The following is a 25,476-nucleotide window of genomic DNA, read 5'->3' as shown; positions in this document are numbered from 1 at the left end:
GCCACAGAAGTATCTAGATTTGTTGTTAGCCTTTCTGTGGAAGACTCAAAATAAAAATCTGATTCCTTATCCTGCCTGTTGGAACATATGCAAACGTCTGCATTAAGTTTATTAGAAAGTAATTAGGTGATTGGATTTGTTGCTGAAAAAGCACTAATATTTTTTTTAATCTGCTTTGACACTTTGATGGAATTTGTTTATTTGGCCTTTAGATGGCTGATATGATTTTCCTTCCTTACTAGTTGTTTGCCTATTTTTTATTATTATTAAAATGGGTGCTCTTTATCCTCCCACTATTTTTAAAAACACAGCTGTACTTCAGTGATTACAATCTCTTGGTATCTCTTTCTTGCATGCAGCAAAAGTAAACCACTCATTACTCACTTTTTATGATGTTTCTTCGATGTCAATGTTCAAAAGACAGTTGTCATGATAGTGGTATAGATGAAAGGGTTCTACCCACCTAAGTCCTACTCAGAATAGATCTACTGAAATTAATGGGACTAAGTTAGTCGGGCAGACGGTCTTCTTGGTGGTGGCGCCTGCCTTGTGGAATGGCCTCCTATCAAACAACTATTTGACTTTTGGAAGGCAGCTCTGTTAGAGCGGAATTGACATCTGGGGGGAATTTCCAAAATGTGGTGCTTTTGCAAGTCAATTGCAAAATTGCATGGTGTTTGTTTGTGTTTCTGTAAAAAGAAAAGCTCAACTTTGGGAGTTTCCTAAAAAAGTTCAACCGTTTCAGTGGTTTCCTCAAACAAACAAAAAATTCAACATTGGGGTCTTCCTAAAAAAAAGCTCGAAACTTTTGGGGTGTCCTGGTTTTTACTTTTTGAAATGTTTGATTTTTTTGTGTTTTTAATATTTTGTTGGGAGCTGGTCAGAATGGCTGGGGCAACCCAGTCAGATGGGCGGAGTATAAATAATAAAATAGTTGTTGCTGTTGTTTTTAGTCATGTCCAATGATTTCAACAGATGTACTATGAGTAGGGCTTGCGTTGTATGCAACCCATAGTCTGGACCAGGAGGGTCAAATTTTTTATACCAAGTGGGCCACAAGAGTACTTCAACATGAAACCTATGGGCCACACACTGCCTTGTCATGGTGTGTGTGGATTCAACACCCCCAGCCCTCGTGCAGTCTACCCAAAGCCAGCTAAATGAGGTGCTAGGCTTTGGGAAGGAGGTGCATAATTCTGGTAGGTTCCTAGAGCCCTCCATCCTCCTTGTGTGTTGAGGTCCCCAAGCCACCCCAATAACTCACACTTCACACGGAATTTTTGTTTAAGGTTTTTGGCATAATTTTGGCCACAACTTTATTTAAATACATAACTGTGAGTGGTTGTTTAGGCATTGGTTACGACTATCTGTCCTTGCCCCAGGGACAGAACTCACTTCCGGATTCCAGTGGAAGCCAGTCAGGGAAAACAATATTGGGGAGAGATGAAGTTGGGCAGCAGACCCTCACCTCAACCCTGCATGCTCCCAAAGGCTTGCGCGGCCCAAGCCCGATGCCAGGGACTTGGACGACAGTATGGCAAGCCCCTGGATTCCTTTAACGGAATTCCCTTACTACACCAGCATTGGAGGGGTAGGCACTTACCCCTCCACTAACCAATTTTTTAACCAATGCCTAACCGCAAACCTTACAAGTTGTGATGATTTGCTAAGCAGTAGGCAAAAACCAAATGGCTCCAGACAATCAGCCAAATGGACAAAATTCCTACCAGGCCCCTGCCCTCAAAGCAGGCGACCCCATGAGAGGCATAGCAAGGTCTAGCGCAAACTCCCTGATTCAGGGAGGGTGGGCGGGTGATCCGGTGCATGCAGCAAAAGAGGCCGTTCAGAGCTGCGTGCCCAATATTTAAAACCTTTGAGCCTAACCCATGAATTGGCAACATTAAAATCTCCCCAGAAACTCAAGTGCCCAATCACAGCCTGTGGCCATCCAAACAGATCTGCCCAGCAACAGTGGGGTGGCCTGCAAGACCCCACCGCAACACATGCTCTCTGTTAAGGAGAGTACGCTTTCCAAAAGCTGGGAAAGCACTAACAAGGCACTGGGAAAGAGACAGGAGGACTCTGGGACCCTGTCAGAGCCCTCTTGCCTTTCTTCCAAAGCCCAGCACCTCCTTACTTGCCTTTGAGAAAACATTGTGAGGGCTGTAGGCATGAGGTGTAAAATGTTGTCGAGGGCCAGCAAAAAAGGCATAGAGGGCCACATGCATATTAGATTGCCCTGGTCTGAACTGTTTGCATACTGCAGATGTTTATTGCTACTGATCAGCATGCTACACAGTCCTCACTTATTCTGGGTAAGGGAAATAAGTCTTGCTTGTGTGTTTGTGGCAAGCATCCAGCAGGTAGCAGTAAAAGAGGTAACTGCCCAATGATGAAGTTGCAGAAGAAACAAACATACCTTGGAAACGGGGAACATTTTTCTGCAGAAGGGTCATGCCCTCTTCTGGGCAACTTTCTGAGGGAAAGCACATGCCACTGGTGGGTGGGCCAGAGGCAAAAGTGAGCAAAGCAAGAAATGAATTTTTTACTTCTGTGCAGTAGGCTAGCTTCTACACACATTAATTGCCTTTTCCTTTTATTTGTTAAGAGAGAGGGGGAAAAGACATGTTTTCCATTAATAAACATATGGCTCCTCCTCTGTTGGTAGTCCTGAAAGGATAAATGTTAAAAGACATTCAGTTCCATGGGCAAGACAGATGAATTGTCATAATATTCAACAAGGAAAATGAAAGCTATGAGAAGGAATGTCTAACATGCAGGCTGTTTGGCATTTGTGCTCTTTGGTCACTTATAACTGATACAAGCCACACATTCTGCCTTTCAGCTTCTTTAATTGGGCCTATTTTACTATTACACTTCATTCACCATGGCACAATAGCTTACAAACAAAGAGGCGCTTGTAGTCTCCAAAGAATCTTTTTTCCCCCACAAGTTCAAGAAAACCTCTCATTTTGCCAAAAGAGACAGAAAACTGCCCCTGTGTTCAGGCCTGGACAGAAGCCCAAAATGTCACATATGTCTGGAAAAAATGAATCTGTGCTCTGAGTTTCTATTCTTTTTCCATGGAATTTACCAGAAGGGGCTGGAGGTCAAGAGGGCCATACTTGTTTATAGAGTCAGTCCTATATTATGCCCAAGTTGTTGAAGATGAACGAAAAAGAATTTAAAAAGACCCGGGGGGGGGGGAGTAATAGCAATTTAGAAACGAGAAGCTGAATCAATACCTGCCAACATTTTGCAGTGCCTAGATTGACAATAATATAGCCTATCATTTTGTTTGTAAGTATTTGACATTTTGGACTAGTTACCATTAAAGCTCCCCTCCGCCAAAGCTATTTTCTATTCAAGCATATTAGATAAACAGAAAGGAACATAGGAAGCCGTCTATCTAGTTCAGTATTGCATACCCTCCAAGTGTCCAGATTTTCCAGGGACAGTCCCAGAATTATGAAAGATGTCCCAGCTTCTGATTTGATCCCAGAATGTCCCTATTTCCCCCACCGGTGCTGCTGCCGCCGTCAGTGGTTTCTGTAATTCCTGGACTGTCCCTGGAAAATTGGGATACCTGGAGGGCATGCCAGACTCGACCAGAGAAGAAGTGGGTATGAAGTGGATGACCTCTTATCAAAGGGGCTCCAAATGTTGGAGCTAACACTGGCCACTGGCTGGAATCTGAGGAACCACTAGGTTGCTTGTGCAACCTGATGCCTCAGGCGTCTCTTCCATGTGGAATCTTTTGGAAAGCCCTACAAGCGACACAATTAAACACAGTTAGGAGCAAAATAAAATTAGGCAAGTTCCATTTGTGTGTGGAAATGATGCAGGGGACTTTTGGACCCACGCCAGAGCAAACATTCTGTTTTTAAAAAATGTATAAGAACTTATTAGTTCATGACTGTGTGTGCGCGTGCACACACACGCACGAGCATGCACGCACACATTTCAGTTCCTTTATAATTAATTCTGATCCTTAGAAGAATTTCAACCATTAGTTTGTAAATAATTGATGGTAGAAGTAGACGGAGAGTTCCAACTTCTTAAGCTATAGTAGAACTTGAACTACTGAACCTGCTTGCCCCAGTAAAACAAGACAATGTCCTCAGGTTTCCAAAACTTCCTGTAAAAATGGCTTTTGATAGCTCATATGGAAACACTCCATGTTAACATGTCAGCTAGAATTACATCTGCGTCACTGGGTTGGATTTTTGTCTAATGTAAACTGATGTAGCAGTAGGAAAAGGCATACAGCTATGAAGTTCTGCAGCAGCCGAGAGTCAGAGTTATGGGTGAAAATATTAGCGTTCACATTAATTGCGGGGACATTTTGGTTTCTATCATTCTGGAAAAGGTGGCCTGGAAAACTAGCCTGTCAGCCTCCCATCTAATTTTCAGAAGCTCATTCGTTTGCAAAATTGGAGTGACAGGCTTGTAGGCTATGTGATGCTGTGAACTATTATGGTGTATCCATACCTGCTTTCCCCAGAAGATCATGTCCAGGAGCAGCTGGGGCATTTTGTGTCACATTCCCTGTGGAGTCACTGATGAGCAGAGCAACCCAAACCCCCCTTGTCTTGTGAGCAGGTCTCTCATAGTAAGCCAACCTGTCACTGCCCGTGGAGGACCAGGGCGGAGGCGTTCCCGAGGTGTGCGTGGGCTTGTTCCCAAGGGGTGCAGAGGGTGCCCTCCCAGGTGCGGGGTAGCCGTGCATGAACCCACCGATCCTGCTTCCTTCCTCTCCCCTTCCTGCTCACCTGCCTCCTCCAGCTGGGAGCACGGGGCAACGGCACACCGCCCACCCTTGACTCCTGTCCCTACTGCCAACTGTCAGGGATAGGGGAGGAGCTGCGCCAATGGCTTGCAGTAGGCATGGGAGTCCAAGTCACGGGTGGGGGGAGCACCAAATGTCACCCACGCTCAGGAATGACACCTCAAGCGTTCCTCTGCCAGCAGTCAGCACAATGGCTCTGAACAGAGTTTACCAGAAGTTTAAGGGGGCTGATGCAGCTGGGTATCTATTGAACCCAAGCTCGCCTCATTGCCATCAGGGCTGATCACTGAACCAGCTCCAGGCTGCTGTCCTTCTGCCTTGGCTGCTGTGTTCAGAAGGGTTGCAGATTTGGCTCTGCCCCTCTGGAAAGTGTGTCTGGATTGCGGCATCACTGTGGTTACAGGAAACCATGTTCCTCACTCGACACAGCATGACTTGTTATGCTCCATGTAACATCTAAAAAGATGTTGCCCAGATGTTGTACTGCCTTCTTCCTCAGCAATGAATTCAAGGGCTGCGATGTGCGCTATGGAGAGAATCTGTTTTGAGTTTGGGGTTTTTGCGAGCCATGGAGTGAATCTGTTGAAGATGAAGTCTGATCTCCTGGTGACTAAGCATATCATCTTGGCATTGTTTGACCATCTAGAGGATCATGCAATTTTCACCTCTGAAGCAATTTGCTCCAAGCAAGGAAGAAGGGCAGCCCAGCTTCATGCAGTGCTGCAAGGCATGGCATAGAAGCATCCAGTGTTCTGCACCCACTGAAGATTTCACCTGTCAGAAACAATGCCCAACAGTAGAGGTTTTTTCTTTCTCCTTACCAGGTGCAATGGGCATCACTTCTGTTTGCTGTGAGGCACTGGCAAAAGCCAGGTCTCCCCCTCCTCCATTAGTGATTGGTGGTGGTAGCTAGTAGCTCATTCACATTCCTACATGTGCTGAGTGCACAATTACTTATCGCAACATACGTATCTTCACAGGAGCCACTCCCGTTTTCAAATTTCAGAGGGAGAATGCTGTAAAAAAACAGCATCACTAGATGTGGCAAATGTTAAAACCTCATCATCTTGCTTATACTCGTGCACTAAGATCAGGCTTAAGCCTTTGCTAATAGGGTTTATCAAGTTTGGGCAAGCATCTAAGAAATTGAGTTCCACAGGTGTAGGACTGTTGAATTTGCTCCCTACAGGCTTCTTTTGTCCTCCAACATGGGCACACATAAGAAACTAAATCAATGCCAGCTGAACAGCTGGCCATCTGGCACAGGTCCTATGGTGAGCATTATAGTAATCTAGCCACAAGCACAATGGCTCCAGGGTCAAAACCCTAAGGCTGTTTCACTAGAATATAGCCCCTCTAAGTCACATGGTCTCATTTGTCACCAGTGTTTCATGATTGTCTGGATTCAACTACAGTCCTTAATGGCATTGATTCCAAACATCTGGCAAAGTACAGTACAAACAAGAAATACATACATTGACTGTTGCAAAAGGTTTGACTAATAGCAAATGTGCTGATATTAGGAAACAGCTTTGGGACCATTAGGAAGAGGATTTCCTTAAAGATCTAGAGACCTTTCAAAGCTCATTAAGAATATAGCAGTAATAATATCATGAATTCCACAGACGATGGAAGGAATCAATTAGGGATGTGATATTGTGTTAGCACCCTGTGCAATTAAACATTATCAGTGTATATAATGCTGCTGGTGGAAAAGGGATGCTATATTTAAAACACTGCTGATCTTCCCCAGGAAGCCTCTCCTTATGGAGTGAATGAAAGGAAAGCATTCAATAACCTCAGTGCATAAAATTCATTGTTTAGAACAATAAAGCAAATGTATATAATTTCAGATTCAACCAATATAAAAAAGGACAGGGGTATACATCTATTTTTAAGAGGACACATAAGATACACATTACATTTTATAAACTTGGTCAATTAACCTTCAGTCAGATTACAAATACACATCAAAATATACATAATCTCAATCCATGACCGAGCCAGCAAAGGAATATATCTGTCCGATAAGAAGGAGCCTGAAGTTTCTGAGTTCCTAGGACTTAAATATATTTAATAATATTTTTTTTTACATGGCTTCTTTTAAAAATACAGGTGATTGAAATTACTAGTGATACAGGGGAAACTATTATGTAATTCTCAAACTCTTATTCCAAATAGCTGAAACAATACAAACGTAGCTTTTTGATTTAACAATTAAATAGTGTGTAGTCTGGAGAGTCTAACCACATTCAAAAGAGAAAGGAACATAGCATGGCACATTTGTATGAAATATGGATCTAGAATGAGTTTGCAGTGAAATAAGTACCATTAAGTTATTCAAGTAAAATCTCTTGTAACATAGCATATTGAAATTTGCCCTATGTAGCTAGCTTCTTTCTGTTTCCACAGAAGCTATCCATGAATTCACTAGATGCACTTTCACAAGCTCCATAAGGGATAAAATGATATTGGCTTAATTGATCTATTAATTTTCTTTAAAAACAGCATTTTTATTCTTTTGGAGGAATATACAGTTGTACCTTGGATCCCGAATGCCCTGGAACTCAGACGTTTTGGCTCCCGAACTCCGCAAACTCGGAAGTGATTGCTTTGGTTTGCGAATGTTCTTTTGGAACCTGAACATCCAACGGGGTTTCCACAGCTTCTGATTGGCTGCAGGAGGTTCCTGCAGCCAATCAGAAGCTGCAATTTGGTTTTCAAACGTTTTGGAAGTCAAAAGGACTTTCAGAACAGACTCCGTTCAACTTCCAAGGCACGACTATAAGGGCCCCTTGCTGAAAAACACCCCCCTCCCCCCCAAAAAGAGCACTACATACACTACACAAAGAGAAAATGTTGGATCTGGAGATAAGTCACTGGGGGAAAATCATGGGCAGTGTCAGTGATTTGCACACTGTTGCACAGGAAGTAGGTCTTTGTTCAACACAGACTTTGCACAAGCACACATCTCGAGACGTTGTGCAACAGAAGCACACCACTGGATTTCCCCATGGAAGGATCTTGTGCTGTTGTTAGAAGTAGCCCTTCTGTTTGTAGAAGGACTTGATCCACCCCAAAGGATGTTTAAAAAGGTTTTTATCTGAATGATAATGGTGGCTCCTACCCTTATACTCAGCGATCAACAATCCAAAAGAACTCATAAGCACAAAAGAAAACCCCGCTGGGATTCTGCCCACACAAAAACTGATTCATATCCTCAGTCTACTGCTAACTATGCATTGAGAAGACAGAGGAAGTTCACCCATCCAGATTCTGAATTTAACTGAATTCTTAAATGGTATTGGAGTGATTAATCTGCATTAAGTGATCTTCCGTATGTGCTAAGCCAGCTTCCCACCTCTCTTTATTTCTTTGAAAGAGTGTTTGCCCCTTCTCCATGCTGTTGTGAATGATCCCTTCATGAAACACTTGGGGCTGCAACATCGCACACACAGTGATTGGCACTGTTGAATCTAAAACAGAGCTCTGTGACTCATGAAAGCTAGACAGCCATGCTCTACTTCCCGTGAAGAACAGCTAACTCATTACTAAAAAAAATAATCAGATAATGTGGCCGCTCTGAACTATTTGCTTTGTTGCCCAGAGTCCTGGCTGTGACTGGGCTGGATCCCAATTCTGGCACAAAGACACCAATTTTACCTTTCTGGTGGAGTCATGCCCTTAAACTCAATAGTAGCCACTTTGACAATTCCAGAATTCAAAATCTGGCCACGAATCATTTTAATATCACAATAAAAGGGAAATGAGCTATGTCCACAACCAAATTTAGGTACCAAATAAACAAACTGGATTTGGATCCAAAGATTGTTCTTCCTCGGATGGAGATATCCATCCCATTACAGTTTTCAAAGATTAGGTTGCCAAATGGTAATACTAAATAGTGAAGTAGTCTCCAGATATTTCATCTTTGTGACATTCAACTGAGATGGCCCAAACCACTCAGTCAAACGTCTTAAGCATAAAATGCCAAGGAAATGCTACTCACTGTCAAAATGATTATTCAGCTTTAGTTTTGATGGGATGGTATTCCACTTTGTGCTAATGGAGGTTATTTACATTCAAAGCGAGAACAATGATTGTTATGCAAGCATGGTAAGGCCAGTAGGATTATACTTGGAATTTTTCATTGGCTCTGTAAATGCCTCTTGACCTTAAATTTGTCTCATTCTGTTTTTTTGGGAAGGGAAAAAGAATGTGGCATTGTTATAAACCCTGCAGTATAAATGAATCTTTGCACAATATGTACTGCAGTTTCCAACAAGTATGCAACGTTACCTTTAAAGCCATTTTAATCAAGCAACAAATGGGTCCTTTGTTCCCTTCTGAAGATTTTTTTTTTTTAAAGCAGGTTTCGGATATTGCATCCACAACTGTGTTCCAGAACACTTACTGGAATGTGAAATGTTGTACATGTTTATGGTGTGCATAGTGATTTACTGAGGCATGTTACTATTGACTGAAGCTCTAGTTTCTACCTTGTCGGGGCCTGCACTAGAGCTACATTCAAGCAGATCTTCCTATATATTTAGGTTGCACAGAGATTTTCATGATTTTCTGACTCTAAAGATGGACAGTCACAATTGTAGGCTCTGATATAGCTATGGGCTATAGTCACAGATAGAACCTGGTGGTCCTGGGCATCATCAAGCCAACTCAACAGATCAGCTCTGTCATTTGGACTACAGCATGCATCCCAAATATGCCTCATAGAATTGTAGAATTGGAAGGGACCCCAAGGGTCTTCTAGTCCAATGCCCTGCAATACAGGAATCCTGCTCAAAGCCATCCTTCCCTGGGCAGGCTCCAACCACCAACTTTCTGGTTAACAGCCAGACACACTGATCTCATCCTAATTACTACAAATGGTTTTGGTGGTACGTATGCTATCATTTGGCTTCCATACTAGCCAAAAAAATAACAGGACAGAGATTTTAGGAATGCCAGATTTGTGCTATTTTTAAATCTATCCTAAATACATTCTATAGCTTTTCATATATTATTTCTAAGAGTCTGTGACATATATGAAAAATAAATAAATATGTGAAAATCTTTTAAATAATGTATCCCTTAAGCATAGGTAATTTAATCACTGCATTGTAAATGAGCATTTTAACAATAGTTAAACTTTTAGTTTAACAATAGTTAAGATTATAGTTTAAGGTTATTATTGGATTAATAGCTTGGAATGTAGAGCAACCCAGCTGTTTCACAGAATACAATATCCTGTGAATATCTCTTCCGGAAATAATAATAACTTAAGTAAATTCTATATGGGCTCTGATTAACTTTTAGCGCCCTCTTTTAAATTTATGAATAGCGGGTTATTTTCAGTCTTGGATTTGTTGTCCACAGCTTTGTTACAAATAATATCAAGAGGCTGACAACTTTTAAGAAAGTTTTCTCCTTTTTTATTTGAGCTGAACTAATATAATAATTGATGGAGAAGGCTAAGTGATGAAAAGTGTATTACTTTTAAAATTCATTTGCAAATATAAAATGGCATACAGTAAAAGCTAGACTAAACCTTAGTATCTTCGAGATGACATGTTTTTTTGCAAATGTCAAGAACAAAATTGCATGTTTATATGCATTTTAAATAGACATCATGGCATTTTTTTTATTCCTGAAGCTGACTTCTTTTCTCTCTCTCCATTTTCTCACTGGAACATTAATAGGAGTCTCCCCAACATCAGGCAATCAATGTTCCATTCTATTCCGATTGCCCCATTTTCAAGATCCAGTGTTTACTTCTCCTTGATGGATATTAACAGCTTTGCCAAAGTGTATGTTTGTTTTCTGTGACATGGAATAAAATTTCACTTACAGCTCAACAGATATCCAATCTTATTTAATATGAACCCAGTTCCACCGATGAAAGAAAGCTAGCACATTAGTCCACTGCATAACCTTACTTGCAAGTCTTATGTACAGTGCTGAAGATTTGTATTCTCGTTAATTTCTGTGTTTTTCTCCCATTCAGAGTCTCCTTTTGTACACAAAATGCAAATTTCCTGATGACTTTTGGAGTTGGATCACATAAATCCAGAATTACTTGTTCATGCATTCGCGAAATTCCACTGCAAATTTGAAGATGCAAAGAAACAAATCTGTCTGAATATAAAAATACAGTCCATTTCAGTGCAGACTCTTCTTTGATGTTTAATTCAACGTTGGTTTCACAGTAGCACACTCTTTGTCCACAGCTCTATATTCTCAATATGGAGTCACGGGCAACAACAACAGATGCAGACTCAGTCTGTCACTCCAGAAGGAATACAAATATGCTTAAAGCTGCTTCATTTATGAAGCAAACATGGAACTGTTAGCTGCCTAGTAGAGAAGAGGGAGGGGGAGAAAAACGCAATAGCTTTTGGGAGATGTTTTCTTGAAATTTGTTTAATTTCACAAATTAGCAAAAGGCACCTCCAAATCACAAAACCAAGCAAATTCCTCCTTGTGAAGCAGTTTCAGCATACATGCATTATGTCTGTAGCAGAAAGGACTTGCCCTCTTAGGGAAGGAAGTGACAGCATCACGAGGTATCAGGGAAGAAGGAAGAGAAGAAGATATAGGAAAGAGAGGAAAGAAATGTTGGGCAAAGTGTGAAAATTTATGAAAGGAATGGGCACAGAAGAGGGTTGGAGGATAGGACCGTGGGATGAGAATATGGGCAACAATAAAAGCATAGAAGAATATTATCCCACGCTGTGTTAACTAGGGGTGTTTGTTCATATATTACCTTTAACATGTGTATGTGTGCCATGCAGACATACGAGTTGAACTGTGCATTTGTAGTTATACAGATGCAATATTCAACGAGCAGTGCTTTTTTTTCTTTAAAAAATGTTTAGGGGGTACTTTCATTTTCCTACTCATATTTAAATACTGCCCCTCAATGAGGCAAAACTTAGATTCACAAAATGTTTAGGGGTATGTGTCCCCTGTGTCCCCCCAGAAAAAAAACCACTGTCAGTGAGTATACGGTCTGTGTAACTCTTTCACATCATAAACACATGTATGTGTGTAAAGTCAGTTTGTACCGGTGTTCAGTGTAAAGTGGGAACAAGTCATGTGTTAGTGTATGTATGCATGTATGTGTGTATGTATGAGAGAGGGCGGAGAAGAGGGGAAATGTTATGGTGTTTGCCAGCAAAAACCTTGGTCACAAACCTTATTTTATGTACATTCTAAATCTTTAACTTAAGCTCAGTTCACATCTGAAACATATTGGCCAACTTAGCTTAGTCTTGTCAGAAAAGTCAACCCCTAGATGCAATTGACAATCAAGTTACACCAGTCAAGGAGGTGAAGCAGCAGTGAAGGGAGGTTTAAGCCTCCCCGGCTATGATATTGGTGAATATCACCCCCTCCGTGCCCTGGATTAGGTGCAAATTGTAAAGCTGCTATGGGTCAAGGGCTGGATTTCCCCCCCATATATGGCTGCAATACGAAATGAATGCTATGATGGAAACTGGAAACTCAGCGAAGGCCCTTATCAACCCACTATATGGATAGGCCATAGAATGCCATATTTCAAAGTGGTCATTTGTACCACAGCAACTACTTTGCAGGTAAATATCCTTTAATACTTTGGAATGCTAATGCAGAGTTTCACAGGAACACATGAAATTGCTGCATACTGAGTCAGGACCATTGGTCCAGCTAGCTCCGTATTGTCAACACTGACCAGTGGTGACTATCCAGTATCTCAAGCTGGGAATATTCCCAGTCTAATATGTAGATGCTGGATATTGCAACCATCTGCATGCAAAGCAGATGGGAGTTCCTGGGAGTGCCAGTTCCTGGGAGTGCCTGGGAGATGAGGTTCTAGCCCCAGAAGGGCACAGGTTGTGTTTTTAGATACTAGAGCTCAGAGGTCTCCTTGAATAGCCTACCATCTCTTGAATACCTCTCTAAAGGGAAGCAAAGGGGCTTACTTTCAAAGGCTGTGACTCTACTGTTACTGAAGCAGTACTTTTTAAATTAACAGCCTGTTAGCTTCAAGTTTTATAAAATAATCCTTAGGGAATAGTTACTACACATTTCAACATTAGAAAAGGTTTGTGGGCAATTCAAAATTGTCTTTTCCAGAACTTACCAAGACATGAAACAGTAACAGTGTATATATATATAAAAGCAACAGCTACACCTGTAGAAGTATTTTCTCTTTTTGCTGCAGCATACTGAAAGGTAAACAAAAACCAAAGTGCATTTTTTATCATATGGGCAGCAGAGAGGATCAGTTTTAACACAATTTTAAAGATCCCTGCTCAAGATGAAAGAGCATCCATTTGTAGAGAAAGGTCATAGGTGGATTTCAGACTTATTGTAAAGCATAATTGGATGAAAATTATGATTTTTCTATTCTTAAGACTCCTCTGAGTTTCTTGTGGGTAAGACCCAGTTATTCAATGGGCCTTATTTCTGAGTAGGCATAGAAAGAACTATGTTGGAAGCTGGTGAAAGAACTGCAGTAAACCTGAAGTCTGCATGGGAAGAAAACTTTCTTCTGACTTTTCAGCTGTTTGTTTTACGTTCTGACAGCACAATCCTTTTGCATATCTACTCAGAAAATAAGTTGCCCTATGTTACCCCCGAGCAAGTTAGCTTTGGACTGGAGGCCTAATGGAACATAGTATATGAGACATGACCCCAAGTTTTCCCTCAGGTGTATTTCATGTTCAGGCCTCACCTTCCTCCCATCCCTGAAGCAGCACTGCACAGAATCAAATCCCCTTGATTACCAGCTGCTAAACAGGAGGAAGAAGAATTTGGATTTGATATCCCACTTTACTACCCTAAGGAGTCTCAAAGCGGCTAACAATCTCCTTTCCCTTCCTCCCCCACAACAAACACTCTGTGAGGTGAGTGCGGCTGAGAGACTTCAGAGAAGTGTGCCTAGCCCAAGGTCACCCAGCAGCTGCATGTGGAGAAGAAGGGAACTGAACCCGGTTCACCAGATTACGAGTCCACCACTCTTAACCACTACACCACACCCATCCTGCATAGTGCCAGTCACTTCTCTTCTGTGAGTGGCTTCCCTCACATGCATGAAACTGCCTGCAAAGGGGTAGCTTCCCATGGGATCAGATTATTTAGCTTACCAGCAGGAGGATTTGCTCCTACGTGGTGCTATTTGCAAAGGAACAGCACACCTCAGGACTGAACCAACATGCTCTAGTCAGCACCGCCACCTACCCCCACCAGCTCCTGTTTGTTAAAATAGGGTTTTAAAAAATCCTTATGCCCCTTCCACTCCATCCCCCAGAGCAGCACAAAGCAGATTGGTCTGATCCAGGGGCCATGGATTTTTTATATATATATACCTTATTTCATTATCCTCTTGGCAGATGTTTGATTCTGTATTCTGGTCACTTTCTGAAAAGTGTTTGCGGGTTGTTTTCTATGGAAAAACAGTGGTATATAAGTAATTTTACGTGTCAGCAAATGCATAAATAAAGTAAGCCAGCGTTGTATTTGGCATATCTCACCTTCCAGCACAGAGCTCCCAAAATAAAGCCAATAAGAAGAGTCACCAGCCCTGTTAGTGCTATGCTGATTCCATGCATGCTGGCGCTGTTGAGGAAACCCAACTCTGCGTCTGTAATTGAAAACATTTCCAGTTAGCTTAGGCACATTTCTTTCTTTTTAATCTCTGGGGTAACAGTGTTCATAAAAGGTAGTTAGGTATCGCCTTTGCAGACCATACATCGCAAGTTATACCTTGAGAGATTTGTTTGTCATTAGGAAGCATTTGGCTCCCTGAAATTCACAGCTTTATTTGCACTCTCTCCGGAAAGGCAAACATTCTGGCAACTGTATAATCACAATTTTACCATCTGCGGAGCAACATTTACCAAGCTATTTTCTTCCTCTCTCTTTGCAGCAAAAGATCTCCTCTCCCCATTCACCTCCCAAGGCCACTTAGCAGAACAGAACAGACTTTTCAGCAGGAAGATACCAGGACTAAATTTCCTATATGGGCTCACAAGGGATTGAGCAGTATAAACTTAAATACTCTACCACCCCGGAAGTATTTCCCCCCCACTTCTCTGGAGTAATAATAGCAGTGCTTGGAAATGAGCAATGCTGTTGACCACTGGATGATGCTGACCACATATTTCCAATTTACAGGTTATGATTTTAATTAACACCCTGGAAGTAGCTCTGTTATATGCAACAGAACAGAGGGGTGGGGGTGGACAAAAATTGAAAATATTAACAACAACAACAACAACAACAACAACAACAACAACAACAACAACAACAACAACTAAACCAATGAAAAATGAATATCGGTCCCTATTATTTGCAAGCAGCCTTTGCTTGTGTTTTTTTTTTAAAAATCCTTTCATACCAAATGGAAACAATTCATTTTTTAAAAATACTGCAGCTTTGTGTAAATATATTTGATTGAGCAACCTACAAGGCATGTTTATATGTGTTTCTCACACACGTTTGCGTTGTTTTACAGTTCAGAAGAATGCTAGTGGCATATGTGTGTGGTGCTGTGTTATGTGACACATAACCGGGCAGGCTGATACCATAACTGAGTGATGTCATTTGGCCCAGAGTACTTAAGTCTGGTTTTATCCCTCTGACCTATATCAAGATTGCCTCCAAGCCTCCATTTCATGATCATGACAGCCACGATATGGCACGTTCCCACAATCTTGACTAGGCTGCAAATCCACTGGCTGTCTTTTGAACTACAGGGGAGGAGACATGAGAGCTACCTGATGCCCTCCAGATTTCACTTCCCATAATCCCTGGCAATTGGCTATTTTAGATGGAGCTGATGGGAGTTGGAGTCCAACAACATATGAAAGTTCCCTGTTGGGGCAATTGTAGTCTTGGATGGAGGGGAGGTTGTAGCCTCTTTGCCTGCCTCTCCAAATGTTAGGGTATCCCGTTAAAGGGATCTGGGGGGAGTTACCTGTGGAGTTCACCCTATTTGATGTAAGTATTAGAAACCCCTGCACAGATTGACTGATAGCATCACTTTCGGCAGTGTGCTTTTATTTAAAATGCATCTCTGGGTTATTTGTGGGGCATAGGAATTCTTTCTTCTTCTTTTTTCAAAATATAGTCCGGCCCACCCCATGGTCTGAGGGACGGTGGACCAACCCACAGCTGAAAAAGGTTGCTGGCCCCTGATCTAGAGGTTCCTCGTCCTTCCTCTAAATCAGGGGGTCCCAAACTTGGGTATCCAGCTGTTTTTGGACAACAGTCCCCATCATCCCTGACCACTGATCCGGCCAGTTAAGGATGATGGAAGTTGTAGTCCAAAAAATATCTGGAGACCCAAAATATCTGATTTCCCAAAATATTTGGGAAACGCTGATCTAAACCAAGCCTGTCCATTCCTGTCACAGTGCGGGTGAAAAAAACTATTGTTGCACGTTTTAGTTCCGATTGTTTTTCCTGCAGACAAGCAGCTAAAAACTCAACTCTCAACAAAATCAAATTAAGCACACTAGGGAATGGGATAAGCAGCAGCTAAGAAGTGCCGGTGTGATGTGGTGCCAGATATACTCGCCATTCCAATTCCTTCCTGTAGACTTTCTATTCATTAGGAACCACTTCTTCTGCCGATGAGATTTTATTTTCCCACTTCAATTCTACCACAAAAATCCTGCCCACTCCAGTTCAAACCACATCTCAAGCCTCAGTGCAAACAGGGACTGACAATTTACAGTTCACAAAGCTGTCTTGGATTCTAAACCTTGTTTCTAATCAAATCTCTAGCCAACATTGTTTGAACTTTGCTTAGCCCCCGCAGGTGTGCCAACTCTAAAAGGAAATTTTAGTCAAGCAGAACAGATACTTCATGCTTGCATAATGGGAAGGTGGTTATTTTACACCATGCACGCTAACCATAGTAGATAAAAGGTGAAGCTCTGAAAAAAAACACCTTAGTAGGAACTTAGGAAGCTGCCCTTTCCAGACTCGTGTCCCTGCCTGGGGCATCTAGGTCAGTGTTGTTTGTGCTGACTGACAGTGGTTTTCCAGGTGACTTGGAAAAAAGGCAGGATACTCCCCATCCATCTGCCCTGTGACTCTAATCAGGCTGGGCCAACCTGCTTCAGCCTGGATCGGGTCCCAAATTCATTCAGTGATGGGACTAATGTTTAATTGGATTTTAAAAAACAAAAGCAAAAAGCAAAACCTTAATTAAACATCCAGCCAGGATGGGGGAGGTGATAGGAGATTTTGAATCTTTCAGAGCAGGTGCAATCTGTCAAAGTACCAGAGTAATAGACTTTCCCTCCATGCTTTGCCAAGTGATTGAAGTGCTTTCAAGCTTGTCTGTTGCAGATTTGCACAGAGCAGGGAGGGCTTACCTGTCTCCACCTGCCCTCCAAGATGCTGATAGACTCAAACTCTAATCAGCTTCAGCCAGAATGACCATTGGCCAGGGATGATGGCTAGTGCAACTACATTGGGGAAGAAGTGGCACCGGTTTGCCACCCCTCACATAGAGGGAGTCAGAGGATGAAGAAGGTTCTTTTCTTTTCTTTGATGGGGTTGAAAGGTAAAGAATTATATAGCTGCTGGCTTCAGACCTTTTGTTCAGGGTGTTTTACAAGGTGAACCTCTGCAGTCAGCAGTAGGCAACAATGGAGCAAGCAATGAAGCTTACTCCCAGGAAAGCACGAAGAAGATTATGGTCCTGTTATTCTATCTACAGCTGCCCTATGCATATAATGGATCAACATTCCTGCATTTTTGGATTCTATTTGGAGGCATGGACTCTCCATAGGGAGTGACCAATGATGCTGTATCACTTTATTTTATGTTCTCTTACAAAGAATTGTATATGCCATTTTGCTGCCCATTTATCTAAGTTTGGAGCCCTCTGCAATTGACTTGGGCTTCCACTCTCCTGAATATGTTGGTATCATCTGCAAATCTGGCTTCCTCATTGTTTATCCCAGAATGTGGATAATTTGTAAATAAATTAAATAGCAATAGTCCCAATACAAATATTTGGGAAATCTCACTACTTAGTCTTCTTCACTGTGAACATTGTTTGCTTGCTCATACTCTCTGCTTCCACTTGCACAATCAGTTACCAATCCACAAGAGGCTATGTCCTCTTATTCCATGCTGTGTTTACTCTGGTGAAAGCATTTGGTCAAAAGCTGGACCCATCCAATCTACATTCTTATTGATACTCTCAATGTACTCTAAATGAGACATGCCTTCCCTTTGCAGAAACCATAGGGATACTACCTTGGAAAGATTTGTTATTTTATATAACTGAAGGGTTAAAAAATGCTTTCCCTGCTCTTAACAGGAACAGAAGTCAATGGACATTTTGCTTCCTTGATCTCCCTTGAATTCTTTAAAACAAAAACAAAAACCTGGCATTGTATTGCTTACCATCCAGTCCTTGGAAAGCTAATTGATTAGTGGCAAGTTGCATTTTGTTTTTGAGTTCGTTAAGCAATCTCTAGTGTAAGTCATCTAGATTTCGTGAATTTTTCATTTTAAATCTGGCAATAAGCACTCAAGCTCATCTGGTCATCGCTATATGACTCGGCTCTACAGATGCACCCCCAACCCCCACCCAATGTAGTTCAGTTCTGAGTCTGTCCAACAGTTTTTTAAGTGTAAGGTAAAGGGACCCCTGACCATTAGGTCCAGTCGTGGCCGACTCTGGGGTTGTGGCGCTCATCTCGCTTTATTGGCCGAGGGAGCCGGCGTACAGCTTCTGGGTCATGTCGCCAGCATGACTAAGCTGCAGACCAGAGCAGCACACGGAAACGCCGTTTACCTTCCCGCTGAAGCAGTACCTATATATCTACTTGCACTTCGATGTGCTTTCGAACTGCTAGGTTGGCAGGAGCAGGGACTGAGCAATGGAAGCTCACCCCGTCATGGGGATTCGAACCGCCGACCTTCTGATCGGCAAGCCCTAGGCTCTGTGGTTTAACCCACAGCACCACCCGCATCCCTTTTTAAGTGTAGGTGGTTGCAACGAATTTGTTTGCCTTCTCTTGTAGTAATCCTTTCACATCTTTGCTTCCTGGCAGCCTGAGTGCTAGCTTCTTGCTTGTGGTTTTCCCTTTTTTAAAAAATACACCTCCATCAAGCACATCACCCCATTTTAATGGTTGTGCTGATCTGGTTGTTGTTGTTTTCCTTCCCTCAAACACTGCTGCTGAAGCTGTAAACTGAAGTAGAAGACTAGTTCTGAGAAGAGGTAGGAGAAAGAGGGACTCACCTGTCTCCCCCTCTAGAAACTGCCTCCAAAGGGAGACAGTTAAGAAGTTGCTCCTCTGCCCTCCCCATGCCAGTCTTCTGCTTCAGTTTACAGCCTCCACTGCTGCATTTTGTAAAACACACACTCACACACTAGGGTAGGGCACAAACTTGCACACATGTATAGCTTGGGTTTTAATCAGCAAAGGTGCTGTGGCTCTTAATATTTCTATTGTAACATCGTCAAGCTTCAAGAATGCAGCAACTCCCATCTGGTGCCAGGCAAGGTGAATAGAGTTGGAAAACTGACACAATGAACCACATACTAATCCTGCTGCCAGCTTTGTCACCCATGGATTTGCTCCAGATTAATTAAGACAAGATTTTAATCTATGTTACTTCAATGCTTTTCACACCTGCACATTTAGTCATATAATTAAAAATAATTGGGCAGAGGAACAAATATGCAGAGCCGATCCACTCTGCTTTAAATTGCAAATGTATTCATTCTTAGGGAACTTACTGACTGAATGCCATGGGTTTTCTTGGTATTGCTTTTAAATGTTTGATTAATTGGGGACATCAGAGACTGAAAACATGGAGCCACAGAGATCAGAAGGGTGGTTTCTGAAAGGATACGTGCCAAGCTTGAGCCAAATGGCAGAGGGTGGTGCTTTGCTTCAGCAGAGAGTCGAGCTCTCCGTGAAATGCAGTCACTGATACAGAGGCCAGTCGGAGAATAATACAAATAAATACAAAATGAAGAATGTGAAACTGGGTAGCTCCACATATTGCATTCAAAAAGATCCAAAAACAGCTTCTCTGCCTTTCTCTCCATGCAAAAACCTTGCTGGAGAAGGCACCACAACACATCACGTCACTCTCTGGGGCACCTGTGAGAAATGACTATTAGCCACTGTATGGGATCTCGAGGAGATAGTGATCTGACATGGTCCACCCTTCCGTCTCTGGTCTCTTCATAATTCTCCTATCTGTATTTTATTACTTTCAATATCCCTTGTGAAAAGGCCTTGGATGTACTGATGACACTGGTCAGCAAAGCCTTTGATGTATAGCCTGGCATTTTTGTCTTTTGATGTAGAGTAGCTCTGGTTGAGCCTGTATCGTCCTAATATAGGGGTCAGCAAACTTTTTTCAGTAGAGGGCCAGTCCACTGTCCCTCAGACCTTGTGGGGGGCCAAACTATATTTTGGGGACAAAAGAAGAAGAACCAATTCCTATGCCCCACAAATAACCCAGAGATGCATTTTTTTAAAAACACACACATTCTACTCATGTAAAAACATGCTGATTCCCGGACCACCCGCGGGCCGGATTTAGAAGTCTATTGGGCTGGATCTGGCCCCCGGGCCTTAGTTTGCCTACCCATGTCCTAATAGGACACAGGTCTATAAAATACCTGGCTATGGAGCATGCCAAGCAGAAGCTCAGCAGAGTCTATCGGTCATAGAGCTGTGCACCAAGACTATCTGGGGTGACACTTTCCCACTCCTTCCAGGCTTCTCAGTGGCAGATTGAGGTGCTGCTTGGTAATGTATATTTTGCTTGCTATATGTAATAAAATCTGTAATCTTCTTACCCAATTGTGTTTGTATTGCTTCTGAATCTAATCATTAAAAGAACCATCTTGCCTTTAGCAAAACAGCCACAATACCCCCACAGATGGAGACAGCAATACTTCTGAATACGAAGTTGCTGGAATCTACAGGTGAGGAGAGTACTCTTTTGCTCAAATCCTGCTTGCTGGTTTCCCACAGGCCTCTGGTTGCCACGGGATGCTGGACTAGATGGACCATTGACCTGATCCATCACGACAAGTTGTAGTGAGGAGTTAGCAGCCCCCAACAGTTCCTGTTTAGCTGATTGCAGCCTCTGGGAGCTTGTGGCCAGGACTTGTAAACAGGGGTGTTTGCGAAGGTGTTTTGAGGGAAAGGCCCAGAATGCGGTCTCGTGGTGTGCGTAGGACCAAGAGACAGTGACCTGCAGCATCCTTGCTATATTTGTCTTCCTGCCTGAGAATGTGCACTACTCTACCTGCAGCAAGTGCAGTCTGGTTGTCTTGCTGGAAGAGAAGGTGTAGAAACTTGAGGCCCACCTATAACCACACTTCCAGCTACTGGGCAAGGTGAGGAATTTCTCGATAGAGCTGAGTGGACAGTCCTGGAAGAGCAATGCAGGTGGGGTGCCCCCCAGGGAGGAGGAAAATTTCCTATTGTGGGAGACAAACCCCTGGAGTTATATCTCCCCCCTACACACACATGGATAACCTCCAAGTGCCCTCGCACACCTGCCTTTTTGCTGCACATTTTAACAAGGATTCTGACTTGGATTCTGAAGGATAACCAGCTTGGCTTACCATCACAGCTAGATGGCTAAGCAGAATAGTAGCTTGTCCTTTGGTTGTCCACTATGGAACTATGCTCTGGCTCTTGAGACAAACTTCACGTGGCAACTTCATGTGGCAATTTTGAGTCATCATGATATTAGATGTTAATGTGTATTTCCAGCCCCTAACAAGGTTCCTGGAAGCCTGAAACAGGACCTTGTGTAGCCATGTACGGGACTTATCATATACTACTGAAACCTTCCAGCAATGTAATATAGTGCTAAGAGAGAGGTAGCTCACAAGCATAGCATACATTTAAAGCTCAAGGCTTCCTCCAAAGAATCCCAGGAACTGTAGTTTATTTAGGGTGTTGGGAATCGTACAAGTCCCAGAATTCTTGGTGAAAAGCCATGTGCTTTAAATGTATGGTATGAACATGGCCAAGTTCTCTTGAACTTGACTGGGAAGCAGATTCCACAGTTGTGGTGTTAATAATACCAGCCAATCATTGCAATATGGACTCCATCCTGCAACTCCTAATTAGCACCATTATATAACTTATACAGTGGTACCTGGGGTTGCAGACGCTTCAGGTTACAGACTCCACTAACCCAGAAATAGTACCTTGGGTCAAGAACTTTGATTCAGGATGAGAACAGAAATCGCGCTGCAGTGGCACGGCGGCAGCGGGAGGCCCCATTAACTAAAGTGGTGCTTCAGGTTAAGAACAGTTTCAGGTTAAGAATGGACCTCCAGAACGAATTAAGTTCTTAACCTGAGGTACCACTGTACCAGCTGTGGGGAACCTTTGTTCCTCCAGATGCTTTTAAAGTAGTACAACTCTCAGCCCCATCAAGCATTGCCAAAGGTCAGGGTTGATGGGAGTTGTAGTTTGGCAATATCTGGATGGACAAACGTTCCCCACACCTGCCTTATAGCAACAAATAAAAAACAAACCCATGTGTTCTTTCTCACTATGTTGCTGCCTCCACCTTAGAAGTGATGTCAATTCTAAGTGTTATTACTACTTACTAACACTTACTAACTGCGCAATGTGCTTGCAATAAACTGTATTCCTTTGCAAGCACAAATGCTGATTTATTTATTTCGTTGATATTCCACCTGTCCTCCAAGGAACTCATAGTTTTCCTCCTCCCCATGTTAATCTCACAATAACCCCTGATAGGCTGAGACCAAGTTCACTGAGTGAGTTTCATGTTTCAGTGTGGATTTGAACCCCTGTCTTCCAGGTCCTAAGTCCAGCACTCTAACCACTACGCCACATTAGATACTGACAACACACACCCATTCCCTGCACAATACAGTTGGTTCCCCCTGTAGAAATCAAATGCAAATGGTTAAGTGGTTTATACTTACGCTCGCTGCTATCGCCACTGCTGTCATTCTTAAGAGAGCTGGCAGCAACAGGATGTAACAAAATGGGCTCTGTGACACTGTTGCCGGCATCTAAGACAAACAGAGTGGATTGGTGGTCTATATTTTGGAAAACTGCAGATTATTTTGCCTGTATTATAGCATTTAACCAAGTCAACGGAACTGTTTGCAAATAATATTGACCAATAGTAACAGTGCAAACAAACAAAAAAAAGGTTAACAGTGACCCCCCCCCAAAAAATCTGTTTTTTAAAACTACTCAGCTGTACCTCAGCTCAAACTTCAGAGCTGTCTTTTCTATTGGGCTTACTGGTGCGTTGAACCAGGGCGCTGGCCTTTCAGGGGCACCCCAGTGAGTGGGGGAGCTGCGCAACTTTGCCGGCGGCCTTCCCTTTCCCTGCATGCCCACCAGCTGTGCCCTGTCAACCATATGGCTGGCGGGCATGCAGCTTCCTTCCCAAGCCTCCGCAGGAGGAGAGTGATCCCCGCAGAGGCTTGGGAAAAGGTTGACAACTCTGGGAAAGGGGGGGGGGCAGAGGGATCTTTGAACCACGGCGCTGGATATGCTTAAGACGGCCCTGTCCAACTCCCTCATAATAACCCCAGAATATGCTTGTAACCATTTTAAGAGATAGTCACCAGAAGGCCTACTGATGTGGATCAGCCCCAGTATATTGGAGGGAGGTGGAGAAAAACAGGGGGATTCAACCCTTTCTCCTCTCTGCAGTCCCAATCCAACTTCCCCCAACACCTTTCACCGCATTCACATAGGGAAGAAACCTTCCATTAACATCAAATGATTGTCACATTCAGCAGCTGATTGTCACTACTAGTAAGATCTATGTCCATATATAATCAGCTGCAGCTTTATATAACTATATGTGCCGTATTATACAGAATTAGCACAGTCTTGCTAACAGTGCAGTCCTGAAGTTGGCATGCGGGGCAATCCACAGGTAGTTTAGCTGTCCAACCAAAGCCCTACTGGGCTCATTCCTGCAGGGTGAAAGTGAGTTTGGAGGAAACTCATATGGTTCTCTGTCCATTTTGCAACTCCCAGCAACAACCTAGATTGATGGGATGGAAAGAAAAGTCACAGGTGGTTTGGGATACATTGGAACCAAACTGCTTCCCAGTCCTCTACAACATGCCCATGGACCTCAGAGCTCAGAAAGCAGCTGGGCCAGGGCATCAAATGTTTCCAAGGTGGCAGAACAGGGAAATTTGATATTGGACCTCCTTCTCCAAAATCTGAGACGTCTCTTCAGTGTCAGAGTGGAAGATTAGATATTTCCTCCGGCCCCTGAGATAGCTTCCCGGGGGCCATAGATGATCAGAGTTTGTGTCATTTGAGGACACATCCTGATAAAAATGAAGTCTTACCATTTGGGGAGGGCTCTGTTGCCGAAAGCAGAACACAGTCGCTCTGTTCTGGTGCTTTTGCAATGCTTTTGTAGACATCAATAGTGCTATTAAAGTGCTTAAAGAACTCTTCTGGAAAGAATTTACCTTCTTCATAAAGATGGTCATTATATTTTCTAAAGTTCTAAGGGGAGAAAAATAACAAAATCCATTTGTAAAGGAAGCACAAATAAGCTGAGCTACCACAGCGTGAAATGGTATGGATCATGAATAGATGGAAATGTGTTTAACAGGTGGTACAAACTGGGAGGTCAAAACTGTAAATTATAAAGGTCAAATTCAGTTGGACACATTCTCCTTGATGCAAAAGCTCTGTTCCCTGGATTGCAATTGATTTCTTTCTTGCTGCAAAACTTTATCAGTTAATGGCAAAACTGGCTCCAAACAATATGGTTTTCAGTTGCATCATACTTCTTTAACATGATATTTCAGTTAACTACTAAAACATGGTAACTTTGTGTATTGTAAACATGGGGATACCTTGGGCCAGATTGCGCAATACTCTCCTGATCAGTGCCATGTGTTTGTTTGGTTTTTTATACTAAGATTTCTACCCTGCTTCCCCCTTCATTTTAACCAGCAGGTTAAGACAATAATACTAAATTCATGAGGCAGGGAGTTCCACATGCAGTGTGCTGCCACCGAAAGGCCCTTCTGCCACCAATCATAACACAGAAACGGCTGAATCTAGACTCATCAAAGAAGTGTTTCAGTTTAAAGCGTTGTATATCGCACATACAACACATAAAATCGGTTTTTCTTTACCCGTCTAGCTGAGTCAAGGTCTTGACATGCATAAGAGGGTATCAAGGCAGCTTCACGTGGGCAGCAACTGATACTGATATAACTTGATCCCAAGATGTTTAGGTCTTTAAAGGGAATACTTAGTGCTTTGAATTGCACCCCTAAATCATATGGCAGCTGGTGCAACTGATAAAATAAAAGTGGTGAATGAACTCACCACTTGGCCCCTGTCAAAATCATGGCAGTGGCATTTTGCACCAACTGTGGTTTACAGGTTGTTTTCCAGAGCAACTCCACGTAGAATGTGCCACAGTAGTTTAATCACAAAGTAATAAAGACACATGAATCCATGTGGCTGAAACAAGGGCAGGTTTTACACCTGCCTGCCTTCAACATCATGGGAGATCTATGTGAGGGCATAATTACTTCTACAGTATAATGTTATATGCCAGTAACATTTTATAAGATTGCTATCACTTAAATTTGGGGGGAAGCAGTCCTTGAACAGATTTCCTAAATCTGTTTTGGCTATTCCCAATGGCTCAAA

The 25,476-nt window shown here is 42.7% G+C and overlaps 1 protein-coding gene across 4 annotated transcripts in view; it reads right to left on the bottom strand.

Annotated features, from left to right (window-relative positions):
* Positions 1-6,587: 6,587 nt before the first annotated feature.
* The window catches only part of KITLG (KIT ligand), a 109,728-nt gene continuing 90,839 nt past the window's right edge, over positions 6,588-25,476 (bottom strand). For 3 of the 4 annotated variants that reach the window (XM_081211269.1, XM_081211268.1, XM_081211266.1), the window contains 6 exons: positions 24,147-24,309; positions 22,746-22,835; positions 14,305-14,414; positions 14,140-14,216; positions 12,912-12,996; positions 6,588-11,143 (listed from right to left, as the gene is read on the bottom strand). In XM_081211269.1, coding sequence (XP_081067395.1) covers positions 12,957-12,996; positions 14,140-14,216; positions 14,305-14,414; positions 22,746-22,835; positions 24,147-24,309 — 480 coding nt within the window. In that variant the 3' untranslated portion in view covers positions 6,588-11,143; positions 12,912-12,956. The remainder of the gene's footprint in view (positions 11,144-12,911; positions 12,997-14,139; positions 14,217-14,304; positions 14,415-22,745; positions 22,836-24,146; positions 24,310-25,476) is intronic. The other variant, XM_081211267.1, reaches the window with a different exon arrangement.

The sequence above is a fragment of the Podarcis bocagei genome, assembly GCF_964188305.1.
Source record: "Podarcis bocagei genome assembly, chromosome: 10".
Classification (NCBI taxonomy): Eukaryota; Metazoa; Chordata; class Lepidosauria; order Squamata; family Lacertidae; genus Podarcis; species Podarcis bocagei.
This window is presented reverse-complemented; position numbering and strand designations above follow the sequence as displayed.